Raw genomic sequence first — 26,569 nt, forward strand, 5'->3', positions numbered from 1 at the left:
ACGTGCCAGGGAAGGCAACAGAGCCTTGGAACCTGTGTGAGAGTGGCACATGGGGATGGAAGGAGCATGACAGGAAAGTGCAGGGTCATGGGGAGCCATGGAGGGTGTTGGAGCACAGGAGGGACCACCTGCAGGAGAGTGTTTTGTCCCAGGGAGAGCAGGAAGCCCTTGCTACACCAAGGTGAATGGTCATGAGATCTCTGCTGTCTGCCTGGAAGACAGATTGGGAAAGAAAGGTGGGAGGGTTGACAAAACAGTCAGCTCTCCTTGCCCCATTTCTGATGTGGGCACCTCCATCCCCATAAATCTATTTCTTGAAGCTCTTCCACATTGACTCACTGGGGCCGGCTCCCTTTTCCCCTTCAGCACCTGCTGCATTACTCAATCCTCTGTAACCCCAGTGTCTTCATTGCATCACCTTGGATGTGATGCTTTTAAGGCTTCTAAACAGGAACTGCCAAAGGAATCATCATCACCATCATTATTTTTTTGCCTCTTAAGAGTAATTTCTTAGGCACAGACACTTTCCAGAGAGAGCCATTCATCAGGGCTGGCTCTGAATTTGGGGGTGGGGGGCGCACCCAAGGCAGAATGAAACCTTTGGGCCCCTGGCTCAAAAATGATTGAGGGAGTTCCCATCGTGGCGCAGCAGAAACGAATCTGACTAGGAACCATGAGGTTGCAGGTTTGATCCCTGGCCTCGCTCAGTGGGTTAAGGGTCCGGCGTTGCCATGAGCTGTGGTGTAGGTCGCAGACGCAGCTTGGATCTCGCATTGCTGTGGCTGTGGTGTAGGCCAGCGGCTACAGCTCCGATTAGACCCCTAGCTTGGGAACCTTCATATGCCAAGAGTGTGGCCCTAAAAAGACAAAAAGACAAAAAAAAAAAAAAAAAAAGATTGAGGATTTTAGAGTTCCCGTTGTGGCTCAGTGGTAATGAACCCCGCTAGTATCCATGAGGATTGGGGTTTGATCCCTGGCCCTATCTGGCATTGCCTCAGCTGTGGTATAGGTCTCAGACACACTCAGATCTGGCTGTTGCTGTGGCTGTGGCATAGGCTGGTGACTGCAGCTCCGATTGTACCCTTAGCATGGAAACTTCCATATGCCGGGTGCAGCCCTAAAAAAAAGAAACAAGATTGAGGATTTCAAGACGGAGAGAAGAGCCTTAGGCCAAGGGGAGGGCCCTTCTGAGTGGGCATGGGACCCAAGTCTCATGCCCCCTCTCTGGGATGGGGGGTGGGGGGCTGGCCCTGCCACTAACTCTGATAAACCTTCTTGGGGTGTTCACTTACCTGTCTTTTGCTCTCTGCTTGTTTGTACTTCTAGTGTGCCCAGGGATGGATATCCGGAATAACCTTACACGGCTGCACGAGTTGGCCAACTGCTCGGTCATCGAAGGACATTTGCAGATCCTGTTGATGTTCAAAACGCGGCCCGAGGATTTCCGAGACCTCAGTTTCCCCAAACTCATCATGATCACTGATTACTTGCTGCTCTTCCGGGTCTACGGGCTGGAGAGCCTGAAGGACCTGTTCCCCAACCTCACCGTCATCCGGGGCTCACGCCTCTTCTTTAACTATGCGCTGGTCATCTTTGAGATGGTTCACTTGAAGGAGCTTGGCCTCTACAATTTGATGAACATCACCAGGGGTGCTGTCCGCATCGAGAAGAACAATGAGCTCTGCTACCTGGCGACCATTGACTGGTCGCGCATCCTGGACTCTGTGGAGGATAATTACATTGTGCTGAACAAAGACGACAACGAGGAGTGTGGGGACATTTGCCCAGGCACTGCGAAGGGCAAGACCAATTGCCCTGCCACCGTCATCAATGGGCAATTTGTCGAGCGGTGTTGGACGCACAGTCACTGCCAGAAAGGTACGTCCGCGTTCGCGGAGTTAGCTGTTGCCTTGTTTATTCCAAAGAAGCTGCAAGCATTCCTTAGCTCAGGTGGTGGCAAACCTTTTCTGCAAAGGCTCGGGCGTTAAATCCTTTGCACTTGGCCACCTCTGTGGGCTCTTAGTGCAACTACTCAGCCCTGCCATTGGAGCCGGAAAGCTGCCAAGCGCCCTGTGCAATAAACAGGTGGGCGTGGCTATGTGTCAATAAAACTTTATTAACAAAACCAAGTGGCGGTCCAGACCGACAATTCCTGAGCTAGACAGTTGAATGTTCCTTTTGCTGGAGAGAGCAGATGAGTGTGGGCCTTGTTGTTGGAAACAGATTTATTTCTTATCGGATAATAGAAGTGAGATTGTTCATGGTAGATGTTTGGAGAAAGAAACGTGTTAAGGGAAAAACACAAAAGCAAAAACAAACCAGCAGCCTTTCTTTCTTTTTTTTTTTTAACTCCATGAATTTTATTATATTTATAGTCGTACAACCATTATCACATTTTACATTTCCATCCCAAACCCCCAGCCCATCCCTCTCCACTCAGCCTTTGGTAACCATAAGTTTTTCAAAGACTGTGAGTTAGTTTCTGTTCTGCAAATAAGTTCATTATATCCTTTTTTTAGATTCCACATATAAGTGATAGCATATGATGTTTGTGTCTCACAGTCTGACAAACTTCACTTAGCATGATAATTTCTAGGTCCATCCATGTTATTACAAATACCAATATTGCATTCCTTTTAATGGCTGAGTAATATTCCATTGTGTATATGTACCACATCTTCTTTATCCACTTCTCTGTTGGTGGATATTTAGGTTGCTTCCATGTCTTGGCTATTGTGTATCGTGCTGCCATGAATATTGGGGTCCATGTATCTTTTTGAGTCATGGTTTTCTCTGGATAGATGCCCAAGGAGTGACAAACCAGCAACCTTAATTCCACCATTACTTGGGGATACTTCCTGCTAGTGGCTCTGTTGTGTCTTAATTAACTTGACTTGTCATTGGGCATTTAGATTATTTCTCATTTACACTTTTCATCCCTCAATATTCAAGAGGGATGAATATTTTGGTGTCAAAGCTTTATCAAACCTTTTTTTTCCCCCTGCGGGTTTTGCTTTTCCAGAAGTGAAATTTCTGGGTCAAAGTTTCTTGATACCGATTGCCAAATGGCTTTCCGGAAATGTTGTACCAACAGGCACTCCTAGCATTGGCTGGGAGGGAACACCTTGGCCAGCTTCTAGTGTTGTTTGAAAAATCTTTCCTAATTTACTGAAGGGAGGAGCTGATATTTGCATTTCTTTGATCGCTATCAGGGTTGAACCTTTTACAACGTGTTTATTTATCACTGGGGTTTTCTCTTCCTGTTCATATCCTTTGTCCATGTATATTTTAGTACCTTAGTGGTTTTTGAAATATTAATCTGCGTGCAGTTCTCATAGATGAAGCCTGCTAACTCTATGCCAAGTACTCTGACGTTTTTGTTCTATGGTGAAAATACTCTGGCTGTCAGTTGTCAGAGAAACTTAAAATGTTGATGGTGTTCGGAGCTGGATTTTCACATGCTTCTCATATTATTTTATGCTCAGAAGGTCCCTTTCTATCCATAAAGTGAGTGTTTTTTCCTCCAAGCTTTCTATCTTAACTTTAATTACTATCATTAAAAAAATTTTTTGTCCTGGGCATTTGGGGTCTGTTTGTATTTCTGAATCAAAAACGGTATCCATTTTCTCCTGAATAACCAGTTGGGGTCTCAGTGCCATTTATTGCAGAAATTTACCCCTTTGTCATTGATTTGGGGTCCTGTTCTGGGTATCCACACTATGTCTGCCTTTCCTTGCACTGAGGCTCTTACTAATCTACTCGCTGTCATTTCATAATGTTTTGATATCTTGGAAGGCTAGTTCCACAGACACACTCGTTACAGGTTTATTGTTTTATTGACTCTTTCACACATTGTGCAAGTCCCCAGGGAAGAGTTAGGGAATGTGAGATGGAGAAAGTGAGAGGATGCCTTAAGGGTTATATCACAAAAGATGAGGGAAGAGAGAGAAAGGAGGGTCTTCTTACCTGAGCGTGAAGCTACGGGGAAGCCACACAGGGTGAGTCCTGAGCAAAATCCATGGACTCAGCAGGGCGGACTCCTTGGAGCTCTGGGGAGGAGTCCTTCTATGCCAGAGATGTTGGATGAGATGAAACAGGAGGTGAGAGAGCGGGAACCTCTCTTTTCAGAGCTTGGTCAGCAAAGGGAACGAGAACTTGGAAGTTTGGGAATGGGGGAGGGAACGATGGTTAGTATATTGTGGAAAAAAATCTTGAGGATGTCGGCAGGTCAGGGTCACAGAGAAACCAAATATGACTGAGAAGGAGGATCAAAGCTAGGGCAAAGTCTTGGCAGAAGTAGAGGACCACCCGTGGGTTTGGAATTTCTTAGAAGAATAGAGACTTTGGAGGTGGGGGTGGGGTGGGGGTGAATAAGTGGGGTGGGAGAGACCATCCAGGTGAATTTGGAGGTTGGGCAGTGGCATTCTCTGATGGTGAGGGGAAGAGAAGCTGTGTCAGACCTGCCTTATCAGGAGGACTCAAGGCTGGGCTGTGAGGGGAGTTCTTTTATCCTTGTTTTAGAGACCAGAGAGGTTACTTAACTTGTCTAGGGCCACACAGCTGGTAAAAGGCATCTGGGGTTTGCAGCACTTCTGAGACACAAAAACAGCGTGTGTGTGTGTGTGTGTGTGTGTGTGTGCGTGTGTGTATTTTATTGGGGGGGGCCTCTGTTTAGAGATGGGTGAGCTGCTTATAGTGGGGGCACCAGGGAAAACGGTGACCAGCCTTTTAAGCCAGTGCTCCTTTCTGCAAATTCTCGTCGTTTGAAATGCTCCAGGCCTCACACGTCTTGAGATATAATTTAAGACATTCCTCTAGGGATTTATTTTTGTACCCATTTTAGTCAAAATATCCAGGACAGTATTACCTGCAAAAATGTCCCTGATGTTTCCAGCAGGGTTTAGTTTTGTTTTAATCTTGTGTTTTTGAGAACAGGGCTTGTTTTTCCAGCACTGGGGGGTTTTGTCACCGGGAAAGGTGTGGCTTTGCATGTATGGCTTGGCTGAGACCTGCCAGGTATGAGGTCCCTGCATCTGGTATCGACGTCAGCTGCTCCTGGTTCGTAGTCAGTAGTGGGGTCCCTTAGGGGAGGCACTGTCCTTGTCGTGGTAACAGGTGTTGAGAAATGATTCTGTTTTGAACCAACACTCTTGTCTGTTGAATACAACTCAGCTCTGGCTTTTCTTTCTCCTTTGATTTCTTTAATTGTGCTTTTATATATATATAAAAACATAAAATTTGCCGTCTTAAGCATTTTTTATTTTTTTCCATTTTGGCTGCCCCGCAGCATATGGAGTTCCTGGGCCAGGGATTGAATCCAAGCCGTAGCTGTGACCTATGCCACGGCTGTGGCAACACCGGATCCTAAACCCACTGTACAGGGCTGGGAATTAAACCTGTGCCCTGGCCCTACAGAGATGCCACTGATCGCATTGTGCCACAGTGGGAACTCCTTAACCATTTTTGTCTTTTTTTTTTTTTTTTTTTTTTTAAATAGAGGTTCCCAGGCTAGGGGTCTAATCAGAGCTGCTGCTGCCGGCCACAGCCACAGCCACAGCAACGCGGGATCCAAGCCACCTCTGCGACCTACACCACAGCTCACGGCAACGCCGGACCCTTAACCCACTGAGCGAGGCCAGGGATGGAACCCACAACCTCATGGTTCCTAGTCGGATTTGTTTCTGCTGCGCCATGAAGGGAACTCCCACTGTGATATGTTTTGAGCTGCTTCCTTTCCATCCCTCTGTGGTGTGATATTTGGGGTGGAGATGCCAGCAGAGGTTAAATGCAAGGAGTCCTGGATGAGCTGAGTGGAGATGGAATCTAAGTAAAACCAGTCACGAAATGTGTTTATCGTGCACCTACTATGTGACAGGTTTGGGACGGGGGGGAGCGGCCGTTGCCTCCATGGAGAGGGCCTTTTGGTGGCAAATAAAGACACTGAATATGTAATTTGTTGGGGTGGGGGGGAAGTTACAAGAGGAAGATTGGGGGGTAGGAACATGGGGTGAAGCCCTGTGGTGTGTCATGAAGAGCCTGAAGGTCCGCCTCACTGAACCTGTTTCCCACTGGTTACAAGGGTGGTCCAGAGTCCTGTTCTGCTGTTTGGTACTCCTGAGCTGGACCAAACCCACGTTTCCCCATCTGTAGAGTGGCGATCCTTATAGGCGTTGCTCATCAGGGTTGCAGTTTGGGAGGTTAAATGAAATGATACATGGGGTGCGCTTAGCCCAGCCCCTGGCACTTTGTCAATGTTCTGGAAGCTTCTCCTTGGCACCCTGAGTCCACCACCCTGCCGGGGCAGACCAGCCGCTGGGTGAGTGCCTGCCAAAGCTTGGCTCCATTTCTTGACGTTGGTCTTGGAGCCGGCAGAGGAGAGCCTACTGTGTGATCGGCTGATGAGGGCTGGGGGCCCGGTCCTACAGCCCTGAGGGGAGGAGCATTCCGGTGCCCTGGGGACCTCAAGCTCTGGGCTTTTGAGGGGACCAGAGGCCAGAGGGCTTGCTGGACCAGCTGCACTTGCCAAACCCACTGGCCTTCCCCCACCCGCAGAGGCCACCCCAGCTGCTTGCTGCCAGTCAGAGGGGTGGGTGAGCCTGGGGCATGCTGGGTGCCAGGAAGCTGGTTGGTGATACCACATACGGACATGAGCAAGAAAGCAGGAGCAGAAGGCAGAGGGAGGCGGGTCTCTCCTTCCTGGAGTTTGCTCTTCCATTCGTGTTTGAAAGCTGGGGGGGGGGGCTCTCTTTACATTAAACACTAGATCTTTACATGCATGCAAGTCACTCTTGAAGGGTTCGCTTTTAGGCAGAGCTTTGAGCTTCATATTGAAACTTTTCCTCCTTTCTTCCATTTTTTAACTTTGCCTTTGATATTGTCACAATCAGAATCTTCTTGGCAGCAAATGCTTATTTTGTGCCAGATACTGTTTTAAGTGCTTTTTGGGGGGGAGGGTACAGCTAAAATATTTCTTTTTTTAAGAAAAAATTTCTTTTATTGAAGTATACTTGATTTACAATGCTGTGTTAGTTTCTGGTGTATAGCACAGTGAGATATATTATATATATATTCATATTCTTTTCCATTATGGTTTATTACAAGCTATCAAATGTAGTTCCCTGTTCTGTATGATAAGGCCACCCTATCATTTTATCCATTTTATATATAATAGTTTGCATTGCTAATCCCAAACACCCACTCCATCCCTCCCCCTTGGCAACCACAGAACTGTTCTCTATGTCTGTGAGTCTGTTTCTGTTTTGTAGATAAGTTCATTTGTGTCATATTTTATTTATTTTTATTTGCTTACTTTTTTTGGGCCATGCCTGTGGCATGCAGAAGTTCCTAGGCCAGGGATCAAACCCTCGCCACAGTAGTGACCTGGGCTGCTGCAGTGACAATGCCAGATCCTTAACCCACTTTGCCACAAGAGAACTCCCATTTATGTCATGTTTTAGATTCCACACATAAGTGATATCATGTGATATTTGTCTTTCTTTTTCTGACTTATTTCACTTAGTATGAGAATCCCTAGGTCCATCCACAGATGGCATTATTTCATTCTTTTTTAATGGCTGAGTAGTCTTCCACTGTATATATGGAATATACATGTCTTCTTTATCCAAATGTCCAAATGATGGACATTTAGGTTGCTTCCATGTCTTGGCCATTGTGAACAGTGCTGCTGTGAACATAGGGGTGCATGTATCTTTTCAAATTATACTTTTGTCTGGACATAGACCCAGGACTGGCATTACTGGATCCCATGGTAACTCTACTTTTAGTTTTCGGAGGACTCTCCATAGGGTTTTCCACAGTTGCTGCACCAATGCACATCCCACCAACAATGTAGGAGGGTCCTCTTTTCTCTGTACCTCTCCAGCAGGTATTCTTTGTAGACTTTTTAATGATGGCCATGCCGACCAATCTAAGGGCTCTGCTTAGGATACCACAGCAAGTTTTCCCAGCGATTCCTCCTTACAGATGAGGCCTCGGAAAGTGAAGCCACTTGCCCTCGGTCCCATCACTAGTAAGTAGTAGAAATGGGATTTGAACCCGAAACCCAGGTATTCTGACTTGGAATCTGAGCTCTTGACCAGTGTGCTTTCCTGCCCTCATTGTGGAACATTGGGGAACTGCAGAGAACAAAGAAACCTGGGGCAGGGAGATACCCTAGAACTTGCCTCTGCCAGCATGCTGGCTGCCTCCTCTTAGGACCCTTCTCATCCTACGTCAGCTGCCTCCCCAGACTACATTCCCTGGAAGACAGGACCATGGCATTTATTGCCGTGTTGCTAGCACCTGTCATGTAGATAAACAATGACATCTTTGACCACTCATTAGTAGCTCATGTGTATTGAGGACATACTATGTGCTAAGCCCTGGCTAAGCATTTGATAAGCTCTGCCTCATGGAATCTTCACCATAGCCTGTGAAAAGACCTGCCTCCCATTTTGCAGAAGGCTTGGGTAGCAGTTGAGAAACTTCCTCTAGGAGATCTTTCCTGGATGGGGTTGGACCTCAGTCTTGTCTGGTATAAAGCCCTTGCCCAGAGGTCAGCAAACTGTGACCCAAGGGCCAGTTTAGCCCTCTAGAGATTTTTGTATGGCCTGTGAGCTAAGAATGCTTTTTATACTTAAAAAACAAGTTGAGGGGACAGACAGAGAGAACAGACTTGGGTTGCCAAGGGAGGGGAGGGGGATGGAGAGGGATGGGGTGGGAGTTTGGGATTAGCAGATGCAAACTATTATATATAGAATGGATAAACCACTAGGTCCTACTGTATAGCACAGGGAACCATATTCAATATTCTGTGATGGGAGTTCCCATTGTGGCTCAGCGGGTTAAGAACCCGACATAATGTCCGTGAGGATGCAGGTTCGATCCCTGGCCTTGCTCAGGGGGTTAAGGATCCAGCATTGCTGCAAGCTGTGGCATGGGTGGCAACTCGGATCCTGCGTTGCCGTGGCTGTGGCGCAGGCCACAGCTGCAGTGGCTCCGATTAAACCCCTAGCCTGGGAACTTCCATATGCCGCATGTGCAGCCCTAAAAAAAAAAATATGGGATGAACCATAATGGAAAAGAGTCTGGAAAATAATCTGAAAAAGAGTATATACATGTATAACAGAATCCCTTTGCTGTACAGCAGAAATTAACACAACATTGTAAATCAACTGCACTTCAATCAAATAAATCAAAAAAAATAAAAACATTGAGGGGGAACTCTAAAGAATAGGATTTCAGGAGAAGTGGCAATCATATGTGATTAACATTTTGCTGTCCCCCCATAAAGTGTCATTAGAATGCAGACTTGCTCAGTCGTTTATTCCTTTATGTCTTGCCCATGTGGCTGCTGTAGTAACAGACCGTATGGCTCTCAAAAGAAAAAAGAAAGTGCCAACATTGGTTCTTGGCTGTGTGCCTTATAAAGGGGCACCTTTTAGGGTCAAGACTGTTTGTGGTGGAAGCTGGGAACAGCTCAGCATCAGGCCAGCAGGGTCCCTCTGCTCCTTGCTGACCCTGAGGGGAGGGGGCTGCAAAGTCAGGAGCTCTCAGTGTGGCTGGTGAGTTAAAGCCCAGCCAGCAGGAGATGTCACAAGGCAAGCTAGACCCCCCCCCTTTCCCCTCTAAGTGAGTCATCAGACCAGTGGTTCTAGACACGTTTGGTGGCGGGGCACCCAGAAAACATCATGTTCTCTAGATAACACTGCAGAATATTGACAAATTCAGTTCCTTTGTGGCTACGTCATTGTAGTGCATGCAGAAAGCAGACGAGGCCAACAAGTGCACGGGATCTTGAATAATAATAATTACTAGAAAAAGGCGGCAGATCGTGTAGCACCATTTGGGTGTTTTGTTCATGTTTATCCCTTTTTTGTTTTGTCAGAGATGGCTTTCAAAATCTAGGAGAGAATTTAAAGCCCTCTACAGAAAGAATTTTGTGGGTTTTGTCATTTCTCTGTCACTGAGATGATTGGAAATTTTTTTTTCTTTTCTTTTTACAGCTGCACCTGCAGCATGTGGAAGTTCCCAGGCCAGTGGTCACATCGAAATTGCAGCTGCTGGCCTACACCACAGCCACAGCAACACTGGATCTGAGCTGCATCTGTGACCTACACCACAGCTGGCAGCAACGTAAGATCCTTAACCCACTGAGCGAGGCCAGGGATTGAACCCGAATCCTCAGGGACACCATGCTGGGTTGTTAACCTACTCAGCCACATCGCAACTCCTGGAATTTTTGAAATGAACTTTCAGTTTGGGAGATGATTGGATTTTGTAGAGCAGGAAAGAATGAGAGCTCTAGCGGGTATGTTTCAGAACCTCTCCTCCCTTCCCGAGGATTGACAATAAGTTGCCACTGGCATTTGCAGCAGGAGAGAAGTTGTCCCACATTGGGATGGTTGAAAAGATGTGTTTTGGGAGTTCTCCTATGGCACAGAGGGTTAAGGATCCGGTGTTCTCACCTGCAGTAGCTTGGGTCACTGCTGTGGAGGGGATTCCATCCCTGGCCTGGGAACTTCCACGTGCTGTGGGCACGGCCAGTAAAAAAAGATGTGCTTTGGTTTGGGAGGAAAAGGATGCTTAGAAAGAGGGTAAGAGAGAAGGGTGTTCCAGATGGATGGAGAGAGAGGCAATGACAAAACACAGAGGTCTTGGCATCCCCTGTGGCTCAGACGGTTAAGGATCTGGTGTTGTCACTGCTGTGACTCTGGTTATAGCTGTGGGATGGGTTTGATCTCTGGCCCGGGAACTTCTGCATGCTATGGGTGCAGCAAAAACAAACAAACAAACAAACAAAAAACCCACAGCGGTCTTGTGGGCAAAAGTAAGGGAGGCTGCCTCGTGCTGTGAAGAGAGGCTTAGACCAGCATGTGCTCTGAACGCTGGAAGTTTGCGGGGCAGGTGTGATGGGGAGATGCTGGAGGTCACGTTTGGGGCCATATGCAGGTTGGGTTGTTCCCATTGTTCTTGAGTGGACAGCTGTGAGGAGCCAGGAATGTTGCTGGGACCCCAGAATCCTTGCTGAGTCTGGGAGAGGGTCAAAGAAATACCTATATGGAAACAAGCTAGGTAGGCAGAAAGTGTTTTGGGAGCTCAGGGATGCACCAAAGAGAGGTCGACCAGTTGGCTGCAGAATCACCTGGCATCCTGGGGACAGTGCTGTCCAAAAATTTATTCGTAGAGATCCAGACTTGACAGTTCTAGCACATGCTCGGTTTTCTGGAGGGAGCTTAGGCATACCCATGGATCTGCCATTTCACTTAGAGAAATAAATTGGCTCAATCCTTTGGCAGAAGGTAGGGTCGCGTTAAACACATAGTTATGGAAAGGTGCCTGTCTGGTAACTTGGTAACTGGTCTAATGAGTTTTTCTTTTTCTCCCTCCTACTTGACAAAATTCATTGACCAGTTCTTTCCCACCGTGTCGTCAGACCCTTTGTCAGAGTTCAGATCTGTTCTTTGTGGCTGAACACCTGAAGTGCCCCAGGGAGAACCATGGGGACCTCAGCGCCTGTCAGGCTGGGAGCCCAAGTGCTCCTTAGGTCAGCACTTCTCTCTCCACCCACCTGCGCCTGATGTAACATCCCCTTTCCCAGTAAAAGGGAATGGATGTGGGTGGTGGGGCAACATTGCTTGACCTCCTGTCTCTCTCATCATTGCCTCACCCTCCCCTTGACCCCTTTCTCCATTCCCCCTACCCACCCCCCCACCTCCCCTTCCTTCCTCTGCTGCTTTTCTTGGGCTTTTAGTTGGGCTTAGGGTCCGTGCTTGCTCAAGCTAAATGCCCACATTGAGAGATAGATAATGTCAAGAGTGGGAAACAAAGAGAACTGATTCCCATTGGGCCCCCGTCATCCATCATGGATGGGGCCATAAGAGCCACAGTACATCGGGCTCCTTTCCTCCAATGCCAGGTTTGGAAAGTGGACTCTAATCTCCCAACCCAGACTCAAGCCACAGGCCATGGAGGCACGGGTGGGGGGTGGGGGTGGGGGTGGTCATCACATTGGCTTTGGGGAGCACCTGGCAGATGAAGCCCACAGTTGTCAAGTGCCTGGAGGGCTTTTGGGTAGAGGATCATTTCACATTTTTACTATAGAAGTTTTGTATTCTTTCTTTTTATGGCTGCCTCTGTGGAATATGGAAGTTCCTGGGCCAGGGGTGGAATTGGAGCTGCAGCTGTGGCCTATGCCACAGCCATGGTAACACTGGATCCCAGCCACATCTGTGACCTGTGCTACAGTTTATGGCAGCAATGGATCCTTAACCCACTGAACGTGGCCAGGGATTGAACACGCATCCTCACAGAGCCAATGGCAGGTCCCTAACCCACTGAGCCACAGCGGGAACTCCAGAAGTTCAGTTTTGTTTTTTGCTTCTTGTTTGGTTTCGTCAGGGAGTTCTTGGGTCTTGAATGATGGCTGCAGTGTAGAAGGGGAGTTTGATTGACAGGCTTTACCTATGGTGTGTTTCCAAGTGCTCACCTCTGAAGGAAACTGTTCTCTTTGGAAAATCTGATCACGACAGTGTTTCATGTCCTGGCACTTAGTCACATTGGCACCGAGTGTGTGCAGCAGCGGCATTGTTTATTGACCACCTGCAATGCTTGTCCATAGGGAGTGGGACTCCTGTCACAGGTACTTTATTACTGGTGACAAGGTTAAGGGGTTTCACATGTGCAAAGAAATTGGCTATCAGAACAGGAGATATGCAAAGCAGGCTTGACCTGAAGCATTCAAAATTTCTTTTTTTTACATCACTGATATGTGGAATCTAAAATATGGCACAGACAAACCTACCTACAAAACAAACAGACTCACAGACATAAAGGACAGACTTGTGGTTGCCAAGGGGGAGGAGGAGGGAGTGGGAGGGACTGGGAGTTGGAGGTTAGTAGATGCAAACTATACATTTAGAATGGATAAGCAACGAGGTCCTGCTGTATAGGATATAGCAGGGAACTATATCCAATTTCGTGGGATAGAACACGATGGGAGATAATATGAGAAAAGAATGTATAAGAATTCCCGTTGTGGCTCAGCAGTAATGAACCTGACTAGTATCCATGAGGATGAGGGTTCAATCCCTGGCCTTGCTCAGTGGGTTAAGGACCTGGTGTTGCCTTGAGGTGTGGTGTAGGTCAAAGATGTGGCTCAGATCTTGCGTTGCTGCGGCTGTGGCGTAGGCCAACAGCTGCAGCTCCTATTTGACCCCTAGCCTGGGAACTTCCATACGCTGCAGGTGCAGCCCTAAAAGACAGAAAAAAAAGAAAGAAAGAAAAAAGAAAAAGAATGTATATGTGTGTATGACTGGATCTCCGCTGTACAACAGAAAATGGCACATTATAAACCAACTATACTTTAATAAAAAAATATATACATATAAAAAATAATTAGATTAAAAAGATTAAAAAAATCTGTTTCACTGTAGTAAAACACACATAAGACTTACATTAGTGACATTTAACACATTTATAGCGCAACCATCACCACAATCTAGTTCCAGAACTTTTCATCACCCCACAAAGAAACTCTGTGCTATTAGCTGTCACCCTCATCCCCCTCCCACCAGCCCCCGGCAGCCATTCATCTACTTTCTGTCTCTGCGGATGTACCTCATCTGCGTGTCTCATATCAATAGAATAATACAAATGGCTTCTTATGTCTTTCTTCTTTCACTGCACATGGATCGAAGGTTTATCCACATGGTAGCAGATACCAGGACTTCATTCCTTTTTCTTGCTGAGTGATATTCCATTATCTGGCTATACCATGTCTTATGTATCCATTTACCACCTGCGGACACTTGAGTCATTTCCACCTCTTGGCTAATGTGAAGAGTGCTGCTCCTGACATTTGTGTACCAGCTTTGGTCTGAATCCCGATTTTTCAGCAGAATTGCTGGGCCATTTGGTAGGACTATGTTTCAGTTGTTCTGTGTTCTTGGGTAGAGTCAAAGTTTCTTTCTTTTTTGCTTTCCTTTTTTTCTAAACATCATTTTATTATCAAAGAACACACAGATTCAGAGAACCACACAAAACGAATGCACAGTCTAATGAATTTCTCCAAGGTGAACAACCTAATAACCCCTCACCCTGGTTGAGCAATAATTCTTTGCCAGCAACTCTGCCTCCAAAGACCCTTCATGGTATTCATCCCAAACACAGCCCCCCTCTCCCCCTGCAGTGGCCACTGTCCTGTCTTTTATAGGGATCGCTCCCTTCTTTCCGCCTAGTTCTATCACTCGAGTGTGAATCTCTAGACAATATAGTCTTGCCCATTAAAAAAAAAAAATGGATATGTCATTTGGGGTCTATAACCAGTGATTCTCAACTGGGAATGCTTTTGTCCCCAAGGGGACACTTGGCAATGTTGAAAGACAATTTTATTTGTCGAAAGTTGCAGGGAGGGGGTGCTGCTGGGGTCGAGTGGGTGGAGGCTAGGGTTTTGCCCCCAACCCTGCAATACATGGATGGCCCTTGCCACCTAGAATGATCCGGCTGCAAATGTCTGTAATGCTAAGGTTGAGAAACCCTAGTTTATAGGGCCACCCCTCAGCCCTTTCTTTCCCTTCTACTCTCCCTGTTGGAGAACAGGCTCTTCCAGCTGGAGCATGTCACCTGGTCTGAGTGTTGTTGACTGCCCTCTCATGGCATAGTTCAGCATGGCCCTCTGTCCTCTGGACCCAGAGCCAGGGTCAGACTCAGGTTCCATTCCTTTGGCAGAACTATTTGCAACAGACTTTTTTTTTTTTTTTTTTTTTTTTTTTTTCCTTAGGGCCACACCTGTGGCACATGGAAGTTCCCAGGCTAGGGGTTGAATTGGAGCTGCAGCTGCTGGCACCACAGCCACAGCCACGTGGGATCTGAGCTGCATCTGCGACCTACACCACAGCTCACGGCAATGCCAGATCCTTAACCCACTGAGCAAGGCCAGGGATCAAACCTGCATCCTCGCAGAGACAATGTTGGGTTCTTAACCCGCTGAGCCACAACGGGAACTCTGCAACAGGCCTTTCCGAGAGGTGATCATTCTGACCACTCTTCCCGTAGTCCAGGTCTTTTTCAGTCCTCTGACAATTGTGTTATGCAGTCAAAGAGTGCTCATTAGCCTCCCTTTTTTTAGTTTACGATAAACAAGGCACAGACTGAACTTGGTTAACAAAACGTTGTGTTCTTTACCAAGGCAAGTTTTGCTATGAAAATTATTTTTATAAGCAAGGGAGGTATGAAGGTTATTTGCAAAGGAATTTTACAAGGGCGAGGGGAAAAAAAAAAACACCCAATGAGTTGATCTTAGGGTTCGTGGTTGGACAGAAGACAGTGTCGACAAAAGACCTTGAAGCCTAAGTCCGAAGGAAAACAACAGTTAAATCAGAGAAAGGAAAGATATCCTAAGTGGGGATGAAAACGATAAAGAAAAGGTTGGAGAATTTGTCTTAAGGATGCCCATGTGGTTCGGATGAGGGCATCATTCTTCGCAGATGTTCACAGTTTTGAAAGGATGTCTTTGAGACCCACAAACCTGGAGCTCTGCCTGATCTGATCTGGGGACTTCTGGCCATTGGGGACTTTTGATTTACACATGTCTCCAATTGGAGATTGTGAATACCAACAACGGGCATTTGGCAGAGTGAAAAATAGCAACTGAGGGACAGCGGACAAGTGGAGGACACGTTGGTATGGTGGCCCTGAGGTCTTGGAAGGAAGGATGAAGAAAGCTTCTGACTCAGGTCATAAGAGTTAGAAAGTCAGAATCAGGAGTTCCCATCGTGGCTCAGCCATAACGATCCCGACTGGTATCCATGAGGACTTGGGTTTGATCCCTGGCCTCCTTCAGTGGGTTAAGGAGCCAGCATTGCTGTGAATTCTGGTGTAGATCACAGATGTGGCTTGGATCCTGTGTTGCTGTGGCTGTGGCGTAGGCCTGCAGCTGCAGCTCTCATTCAACCCCTAGCCTGGGAACTCAGGGGCAGCCCTAAAAAGACCAAAAAAAAAAAAAAAATTCAGAAAAGAAAATCATGAACTTGAAGAACAGACTTGTGGTTGCCAAGCGGAAAGGAATGGAGTGGGATGGATTTGGAATTTGGGGTTAATAGATGCAAACTATTGCCTTTGGAATGGATAAGCAATGGGATCCTGCTGTATAGCACTGGGAACTGTATCTAGTCACTTATGATGGAGCATGATAATGGGAGAAAAAAGAATGTATATATGTATGTGTGACTGGGTCACCTTGCTGTACAGTAGAAAATTGACAGACCACTGTAAACCAGCTATCATGGACAAAAATAAGAATCATATTAAAAAAAATTTCAGAATCAAAGAAGTCAAAAAGGACTTCAATTCTTTCTCTCCTGGAGGCAAAGTGCAGATGTTGCCTACACAGAGGCAAACACCTGCCTAAGTTTTCCCTGATGCCGTGAAGAAGTTCTAGAAAGGAGTCCAGCCAGCCAAGAGTGGATAGTGGGAATCAGTTCTTCAAGACCTGTTCTTGCCAACTGAATAAGTGTATCATGGCATTTGCGGTCTGTTTTGTTTTATTTTAGAGCACGTTGGAATATGTACAGAGGGTTTTGCTAGGCTTGGTTGTAACCCATTTCCCTCCTGCTCTTTTCCTTTGAAAGCGTCTTTCAGTGGCTACTTCTCCAGGGTGGGTGACTGGGACTCAGTAGGGTAAGGGTGTTGAGGGGTGCCATCTTTGATGGTGGTGTGGAACCAACTTGGTGATGTCCCATAACCCTGTCCGATAAGGTAGGCCTGCTAGCCACTAAAATGAGTGACAATGAAATCAAATGAAGTGTTTCTCCCTTGGGCGCACTCACCACATTTGGGCAGCGTAGATGTAGGATGTTGCCATCACCGCAAGAAGTTTTATTGGGCAGCGCTTTCCTGCTGCATTTCATTCCAGGTTGAACGTGGCCCTGGAGTCAGAGTCACCTGGTTTTGAGTCCTGAGTCTATTGTGTGACCTTGGACAAGTTGTCTAGCTCTTCTCAGCCTCTGTTTTCCCATCTATAGTGAGGAAATGGTAAGGGAACATGTCTCAATTAAAAAAAATTTTTTTTTAAATTAAAGTATTGTTGATTTACAGTATTGTGTCAATTTCTGCTATATACACCAAAGTCATAGATAGAAAAAAAATTTTTTATGGCTGAATCTGAGGCATATGGAAGTTCTCGGGCCAGGCATTGAATCCAAGCTGTAGCTTTGACCTACGCTGCAGCTGTGGCAACACTGGATCTTTAAACCCACTGTACCAGGCCGGGGATAGAACCTGAGCCTCTGCAGCAGCCTGGGCCACTGCAGTTGGATTCTTAACCTGCTGCACTACAGCAGGAGCTCTAAGTCTCTCTCTTTTTTTTTAAACTTTAAACTGATATCCCTTCTTTTGATAACAATAAAAACCGCATTCCTCTTCTCTATTTAGAGTTTGATTTTTTTTTTTCCCCTTCTTAAACTTAAAATATAGCAACGCATTTTTTTTGTCAATCTTTGTAAGGCCTTGAGAGTCCCTGGAATAGAGGAGGAAGTGGCTTGGGAAAGTTGAACACGATAAAGAGGCTATTTTAGGGACCACTGAGCGAGAAGAGGAACAAGGAACGGGTAGGTGTGTCAACTGGGGCTGAGCGTGTCATCATGTCTCTGGGTGAGGAAGAGTGGGAATGTGTCAGCTCCTTCCTGGCTTCCCCTCTTTCCCTGGGGAACAGAGGGCTTTTCAGCATAAGCAGAATAGTATGGGTGTGGGTAGAGGGGAAATAGCCTCAGGATGGGTGAGGGACTGAGGGAGAGGACCTCGGCCCAGTTTGTCTCCCTGGCTCAGCCTTGAGTGTCAAAGTCAACTCATGATTGCAGGTGATGGGAATCTACTGGGACTAACTTAAACCACAAGGGGGCAGTTTACTGGGAGGATATAGGGTCTTTCCTTGCAACTTGTATCAGCTAGCTTTTGCTGCGTAACAGACCTCCCCACAACATAATGGCTTTGCACAACTGTCATTTATTTGGCTCATGATTCTGCGAGTTAGGTTGTCTAAATGGGTTTTCTGGGCTGGATCTCTCCTCCCCTGCATCACCTCTCACTTCCCGACTCTGCCCCAGGCAATCACAGACACGGCTTGGCTGTCTTCCCTATGTGGGATCAGTTGGGGAAATGGCTGGTAGCTAGATGGTCTAGTTTGGCCTCACTCATGAGGCTGGTAGTTGGTGCTGGCTGTCAGTGTGGATGCTTGGGTTTTTCTCCCTGGGATCACTCATCATCCTGTAGGAGCCTAGCTTAGATTTGGATCCTGTGATGGTCTTAAGATTCCAAGAGATCAATCCCCAGTGCTCAAGTACTTTTCATATCTCTTTTTGCATCACATGTGCTAATGTCCCACTGGTCAAAGCAAGTCACATGGCTAAGACAAGCTTGAAGGAAGACAATGGACATGGAGGGGAAGCATTTGTGGCTATTTTTTGGCCATCTCCCACAGAGTCCCAGGGTGGACTCTTCACACGTTTTTAGCCAGGACTTAGAGCTTGATCCAACACCCAAGACTGTGTATGGTATGACTGAGAATCTAAAATGATTTTCCTGAGTAGTTGGTTAATTTCCTGAATTCCAAGTGTTGAATAATCAGTTCTTTTCCCAAAGATTTTTTTTGAGCTTCTTATATCAAAATCAGCCTTTATTTAAAAACACATTGATCCCTAAACATAATTTTAGACAGGAAAAGTAATTGCTGCTACAAATATAGGAAAATGACTATAATAAATGATGTAACATTGTCTGATGCTTATCAACAGTGGGATAATCAAACCACCTTTTTATTCCTCAAAGATTTTTGATGCTTTCTTTGTCAGTTATTAAATTCAACCAAACACCGGGATCTGCTTCAGAGATGTCAATTCTATTTCCTTCACCTGTGTCTGTTCTTACCCCAGTACCATGCTGGTTTAATTATAGATTTAGAACATGTTTTATCAGTGGTAGATCTAGTTTTTTCCTCTTACAGTTCTTCAGTGTTTTTGTTCTTCTTGTTGAACTCGAGAATCTCCAAATCTACCTCTTGTAGTACATGTAAAAGCCATTGCAATTTTCTGTGGTAGGTTATATGGAGGAAAAATCTGAAAAGAGAATGGATATGTATGTATTTAATGGCTGATTCACTTTGCTATACACCTGAAACCAACACACCATTGTAAGTCATCTAATACTCCAATAAAATTTATTTTAAAAATTGAAATTTTGATTAAAAATGGTTAACACTGTAAATTAACTTGAGCAATTGATACCTTAATATTTTCCCTTTTCATACAGGCATACGATTAGTTTCTGTTTGTTCAAATCTTTTCATATCGTGCTTTTAAAAATATTTATCCCATATATTTCTTGCTGTGATGATTCCTGATTCCTGTAACATAGAGTTTTTTCATTAATTGTTGCTATTGTGAATAACTATATTTATCCTGAATCCAGATCCTTCAGTGAAATTGATTAGTAGGTTTTTTAAAAAATATTTTTATTCATTATGTGCAATTTTATTCTCCACAAAATTAAAAAAAATTGTCTTGATTTGTACCTCTCATTTCACTTTAAATCTTTTTCTGTTGCTCAGGGCTTCAAGACTAATATTAAATATTTAACAATGGCATTACCTGGCAATCGTGTTTAATAGATTTCCTAATATAAAATCACCCCTGCTTTCCTGTGTGGTAAACCCTCCTCGGTTGTGATGAATTATTCTTTTAGTATAATGTTGAATTTGATTTGCTAAATTTGCTTTTGTTTTGTTTTTATGGATCTTGGCCACCTGGGTTCATGAGTGAAACCGTGTTATGTTTTTGCTCTGTTTTATTTTGCAATCTCTTCATCAGGTTTTATTATCTGATATCTTAGCCACACAAAATGAACCAGGCAAGTTTCCATTTTCAGTGTTTTAGAATTACGGCATCGGGACTAACACTTCCTTGAGAAACCAATTATTTGTTGGAAAAAGTCATGTGGTACAATAACCTTTGAGGGAAGTCAGTCTTTAACAATTAAAAAAATTTATACTCGCTTGTTGTAGAATTTTTTTGTGTGTGTCTTTTTATGGCCACACTTGTAGCATATGGAAGTTTCCCAGGCTAGGGGTCAGATCAGAGCTGCAGCTGCTGGCCTACGCCACAGCCACAGCAACACCAGATCCAAGCTGCAGCTGTGACCCACACCACAGCTCATGGCAACGCCGGATCCTTAATCCACTGAGCAAGGCCAGGGATCGAACCTGCATCCTCGTGGATGCCAGTCAGATTCGTTTCTGCTGAGCCACGACGGGAACTCCTTGATTGGTTATTTTTAATCATTATTATCATGAAAGTTACTATTGAGTGCCTACTGTCTTCTTAATCCCTTTATATACATGAGCTCCTTCTTTTTCATAGTCACCCTAAGAATTAAATTTGTTTTACAGCCTGCTTTGAGAGCTTCAGAGGAGGTCAAGTGACTTGCCCAAGGTCACACAGATAATGGGATGGAGGCAGGGCAGGACTGGAATTTAAGTTCATGGTCTGTTTTGATTCTAAACCACGTGCCTTTTTGACTATGCTACACTGGCTCTCCAGTTGAGTGAGTTTTAATCACTTGTAGTTAGGGTTTTTAAAAAAAATTAACTCTTCCTTTTAATGGGTTGTCTCAATCTCCAGTTGGTGGGGTTTAAAAAAAATTTAACTTGTCCTGATCTGTAGTGTTTCTGCATTTTATACTTGCTTGGGGCCTCTTGGTAGCCGAATGGCTGTTCAGTCTGGTTTCTGCAAACGTTGGACAGAAGCTGGAAGAGTCGGTGAATGTGGGATCAGAGCTTAGAATCTACAGTTCCACAAGGAAACTTGCGACCCACATGCACGTGGAGTGTGAAAATAAAGGCTTCACTTCAACTGGCAAAATGTCTCTGTCCTCCCAGAGTTAGGGCTTTTTTCTGGAGAGTTCTTCTTCCAGGCAACCTCTGTTATCCCAGCTGCTCTGCTTCCCAAGACAGCTGGAACTAGTTTTTCCAAACACTTTCTCTCGCCTTGCCTCATCATGTGCTTACGGCTTTGTGATGCTGGCTTGAAAGAGCAAGGGCTGGGCCAGGGCCGAACCTGACCTGTGGGCTGACCTGCCATTTGGCCCTTGTTTCTATTTCTGGGTCTTGCTCTCAGCAGGAGGATGCTGCAGGCCATTGTGACTTGCTATGACGTAATGCAGTCGAACCTTTCTTTTTAAATGGCCGTGATTCATCTTTATTTTTATGGGACTATATCACGTTCGAAGTATTACAGTAGGAGTTTTCATTTGAAATCTAATAAAGGTTGTAATCTGCCATCTGGAATCTGTATTGCTTACTCTTTTTTTTTTTTTATTATTGTTCATGACTAAGTGTGGTGTTGGGGAGGGTGGGTTTGGCGATAGCCTTAATATCCACCCAGAGGACCAGTTCTTTCCTCCAAAACCTCATTTTTTTGTGTCTTGGCTACAGCCGGAGACTAAGGATGGGTTACTGATCCTACAGGAGTCCTCCCTTATATTTCTTTTCCTTTCCTTTTTCTTTTTAGACCCAAACCTTTTATTCTCAATAGCTCTTGAGGCATACTCTCTGCGGTGTTTTCAGTATAGATTTTACATTACACATTTTGTTTTATTTCTTAGAGATTCTTATGCTCAGTGAAGTAAGTCAGACAAATACCCTATGATATTTATATGTGGCATCTAAACTATGACACGGATGGACTTATCTATGAAACAGAAATGGACTCATAGACAGGAGAACAGACCTGTGTTTGCTGTGGGGGAGGGATGGATTAGGAGTTTGGGATTAGCAGGTGCAAACTATTCTATAGAGAATGAGTAAACAACAGTGTCCTACCGTATAGCATGGGGAACTCTATTCAATATCCTATGATAAACCATAGTGGAAAACAATATGAAACGTTTATACATACATATATATGTATAACTGGGTTGCTTTGCTATACAGCACAAGGAAAAGTGTCAAATCACCCCAACATCCACAGCCCCAAAGCTATGACTTCTTAATTCTTTTTTTTTTTTTTTTGGTCTTTTTTTGTCTTTTTGTTGTTGTTGTTGTTGTTGCTATTTCTTGGGCCGCTCCCGCGGCATATGGAGGTTCCCAGGCTAGGGGTCGAATCGGAGCTGTAGCCACCGGCCTACGCCAGAGCCACAGCAACGCGGGATCCGAGCCGTATCTGCAACCTACACCACAGCTCACGGCAACGCCGGATCGTTAACCCACTGAGCGAGGGCAGGGACCGAACTCGCAACCTCATGGTTCCTAGTCAGATTCGTTAACCGCTGCGCCACGACGGGAACTCCTTAATTCTTTTTTTTAATGGTACACCCATGACATACGGAAGCTCCTAGACCAGGGATTGAATCCAAGCCACAGCTGGGACCTATGCTGCACCTGCGGCAATGCCAGATCCCTTCACTCACTGCACCAGGCTGGGGATTGAACCTACACCTCCACAGCAACCATAGCTGTTGGATTCTTAACCCATTGCACCACAGTGGGAACTCCCCTATGACTTAATTTTGATGCACAATCTTCCGTAACTGTCTCTGCAAACATATATGTGTCATTTGGGATCCTGCTATGCATGAAAGAAGATGAGATGGTATGATGCCATGCGATACCAATGTGGCCTCTTAGATCTATTAAAACTCCTTCCATGTAAATACATCACCTTTTTTTTTTTTTTTTTTTTTTTGTCTTTTTGCTATTTCTTGGGCCGCTCCTGCGGCATATGGAGGTTCCCAGGCTAGGGGTCGAATCTGAGCTGTAGCCACCGGCCTACACCAGAGCCACAGGGGATCCGAGCCGCGTCTGCAACCTACACCACAGCTCACGGCAACGATGGATCGTTAACCCACTGAGTAAGGGCAGGGACCGAACCCGCAACCTCATGGTTCCTAGTCGGATTCGTTAACCACTGCGCCACGATGGGAACTCCTACATCACCTTTTTTAAACTTTATTTTTTTAAATTAAAGCATAGTTGAGGAGTTCCTGTTGTGGCTCAATTGTTAACAAATCCCACTAAGAACCATGAGGTTGCACGTTCGATCCCTGGCCTCACTCAGTGCGTCAAGGATCCAGCGTTGCCGTGAGCTGTGGTGTAGGTCGCAGATGCAGGTTGGATCTGGTGTTGCTGTGGCTGTGGCGTAGGCTGGTGGCTATAGCTCTGATTAGATCCCTAGCCTGGGAACCTCCATATGCCTTGGGTGCTGCCCTGGGAAAAAAAAAAGACAAAAAGACGAAAAAAACCACAAGATAGTTGATTTGCAGTGTTGTGCCAATTTCTCTTGTACAGCAAAGTGCCTCAGTCATCCATATGCATATATGTATACATTATTTTTTAAAAATATTATTTTCCATCATGGTCTATCCCAGGGGACTGGATATAGTTCCCTGTGCTATGCGGCAGGACCTCATTGCTTGTCCATTTTAAATGTAAAAGTTTGCATCTATTAACCACAAACTCCCAGTCCATTCCACTTCCTTCTTCTCCCCCTTGGCAACCACAAGTCTGTCCATGTCTGTAAGTCTGTTTCTGTTCTATAGATAGATTTATGTGTGCCATATTTTAGATTCCACATATAAGTGCTATCATATGGTAATTATCCTTGTCTTTCAGACTTCCTTCACTTAATATGAGAATCTCTAGTTGCTACAAATGGCACTAGTTCATTCTTTTGTATGGATGTGTAGTATTCCATTGTGTGTATGTATCACATCTGCTTAATCCATTCCTCTGTTGATGGACATTTAGATTGTTTCCCTGTCTTGGCTATTGTGAATAGTGCTGCCATGAACATAGGCGTGCATGTATCTTTTTGAATTATAGTTTTGTCTAGATAGATGCCCAGGAGTGGGATTGCTGGATCATGTGGTAGTTCTATTTCTAGTTTTTTGAGGAACCTTCTACTGTTTTCCATGGTGGTTGTACCAATTTACAGTCCCAACAACAGTGTAGGAGGGCTTCCTTTTTCACACCCTCTCCAGCATTTGTTATTTGTAGATTTTTAAAATGATGGCCATTCTGATATGTCACACCTTTAATTCCTGTGTTGGTGGGCTTTTTGAAGTTGTTTCCAGTTTGTCATTGCCGTGGAAGAATGCTGTGACAACAGTTTATGTATTTATTTTTGTTGACTTTTCTGATTGTTTCCGACTTCTATTTTTTCCTATCTTCATTGAGATGTAATTCAAACAATAAAATGCACACCTTTGAAGAATATGGTTCAAAGAGTTTTGAGGAAAGTATGTGCCTGTGGAACTTCCATCCTGATCAAGATAGAGATTCCTTCCCTCACCACTGAAAGTTCTCTTGTGTCCACCCTCCCACCCCCCAGGCCTTGGCAATCCCCCACTTCAGGAAGACCTGGCTTATCTTGAACGACACCCCTTCTCTGCCGCCCTGTGGGCACAGATGCCCCTTGACATGGGCCCGCAATCTCCCTCTGAGGCATTTCTTACATTTCCAACCTCTCTTCCCCAATGCACTGCACATCATGTTTCCTTCTTATAGGTCTTTGGAGGCTTTCATTTTCTTCAGGTTTGCCTCAGATCTGGATATAAAACTTGCCTTATTCTGGCAGTCCACATTTCCCGGGTGCTTACTCTATGCCCAACACTCTTCTCAGGGCTTTACAGGCAGACCTCAGCAATATTGTGGGTTCTGTTCCAGACCCTGCAACAAAGCAAATATCCTAAAAAAGCCAGTCACATGGATTTTTGGTTTCCCAGTGCATAGAAATTGACGTTTAGGCTAGACTCTAGTCTCTTAAGCATGCAATAGCATTATGTCTAAAAAAACAATGTACATGATTTTAAAACGCTTTATTGCTACAGAATGCTAACCATCACCTGAGCTTTCAGCCAGTGCTAGTGGTTACATCAAAGATCACTGACTGCAGATAATCATAACAAATATAATCATGATGAAAAAGTTTGAAATATTGTGAGAATTACCAAAACGTGACCCCGAGACACAAAGGGAGCAAATGCTGTCCGAAAGAAATGGTACCAATAGACTTGCTTGGTGCAGGGTTGCTGCGGATCTTTAATTCATTAAAAAATATACAGTAAAGCAAATCATGATAAAGCAAAGCACAATAAGATGAGCTATGTCTGTATATGAACTGCGGCATTTCATCTTCTCAACGAACCAAAGCCAATGCTGCTGTTATTCCCATTCTACAGATGGGGAAACTGAGCACAGAGAGACTAAGTAGCTTACCCAGGGTCACACAGCCAATACCTGGAGTTTATTACCTTTATGCTCCCCTGGTTCTAACATTCTGTAAAATAGGATAGCGCTACACCTTCATAAACCTGCTGTTAAGGTCCACTGGTCTTATAGGTGGTACCCGGCATTTAGTCTGTAACCCTTCAGTTCCCAACTTGAACCATCTCACCATCTGAAAGCTCCGTGCGCCACCAGCCCCCACTTCATTCCAATCCCAAATACCCCCATTAGACGGTCCCTGAGCATTTCTGCTTTAAGCATCAATTCCCACCCTGGGTTTCATCTTCAAGAGCAATTCCCGGTAGTCACCCACTGCCTTTAGCCAGTTTGAGCTGGAGGCTGGCTGATTCTCCTCTGCAGCCTCTCCCTCCCCTCAGCCTGATTTGGGGCTAGGCGTTCCATGGGAACCCCTTGAATTTTGCAAGGAACCAGCAACTGGGTGTTTTTCCACTCAGGGCACTGATGGAGGTAGGTCAGATACTGATTCCACTTGTTGATCCCTGGCAAGGTAACTTAGGGGGTTAACTTTGCTTCCTTCTGTTTTGTAAGACTTCTTCCCATGATTAGTGAGGCTTTGGGGATTTGAAGGATTTGTATAGCATTTGAAGTTAGAAGGAAGAACCACAGCAACAGGATTCAAAGCGCTGCCATTTATCCGATCCTTTCTATGTGCTCATAAGGGTGCTTATCCTCAGAACAGCCCTCTGAGGGAGAAGAGTTCAGTCTCCCCATTTTTTTTATGGGCACACCTGCGACGTACAGAAATTCCTGGGCTAGGGGTTGAATCGGAGCTGCAGCTGCCGGCTTATGCCACAGCCACATCATCACAGGATCTGAGTCTCATCTGTGACCTACACCTCAGCTCATGGCAATGCCGGATCCTTAACTCACTGAGCAAGGCCAGGAATCAAACCTGTGTCCTCATGGATCCTAGTCGGGTTCGTTAACTGCTGAGCCACAACGGGAACTCCTGGTTCAGTGAATTTTAGCAAGTGTATACACCACTTATTTTTACCACCATCACAAACAAGATGCCATCACCCCAAGTGTGCCCTCATTCCCCTTTCCAATGAATTCCTTGTCACTCAGACTTCTCATACCAGGCTTTTCATGGCCAAGCCTGAGATGCAGCCTAAGAAAAGTTTGGAAAAGTTTGAGGGATGTTGGCAGATTGTGGCTGATGGAATTCACTGCCATAACACATTAGGATTTGAAGGACCAAGAATTTGGTGGGTGTTGGGGAGGGGAAGATGTGCGGCAGATTGCTGGGTGGCAGGCATATAGATGCAGACTCCCGGT

The 26,569-nt window shown here is 45.3% G+C and overlaps 1 protein-coding gene across 4 annotated transcripts in view; it reads left to right on the forward strand.

Moving 5' to 3' along the window:
• Positions 1–26,569, forward strand: part of INSR (insulin receptor) — a 142,715-nt gene that overhangs the window by 16,332 nt on the left and 99,814 nt on the right. For all 4 annotated transcript variants that reach the window (XM_021083940.1, XM_021083942.1, XM_021083941.1 and 1 more), the window contains exon 2: positions 1,327–1,878. In XM_021083940.1, the coding sequence (XP_020939599.1) occupies positions 1,327–1,878 (552 nt within the window). The remainder of the gene's footprint in view (positions 1–1,326; positions 1,879–26,569) is intronic.

The sequence above is a fragment of the Sus scrofa genome, chromosome 2, assembly GCF_000003025.6.
Source record: "Sus scrofa isolate TJ Tabasco breed Duroc chromosome 2, Sscrofa11.1, whole genome shotgun sequence".
In the NCBI taxonomy this organism is placed as follows: Eukaryota; Metazoa; Chordata; class Mammalia; order Artiodactyla; family Suidae; genus Sus; species Sus scrofa.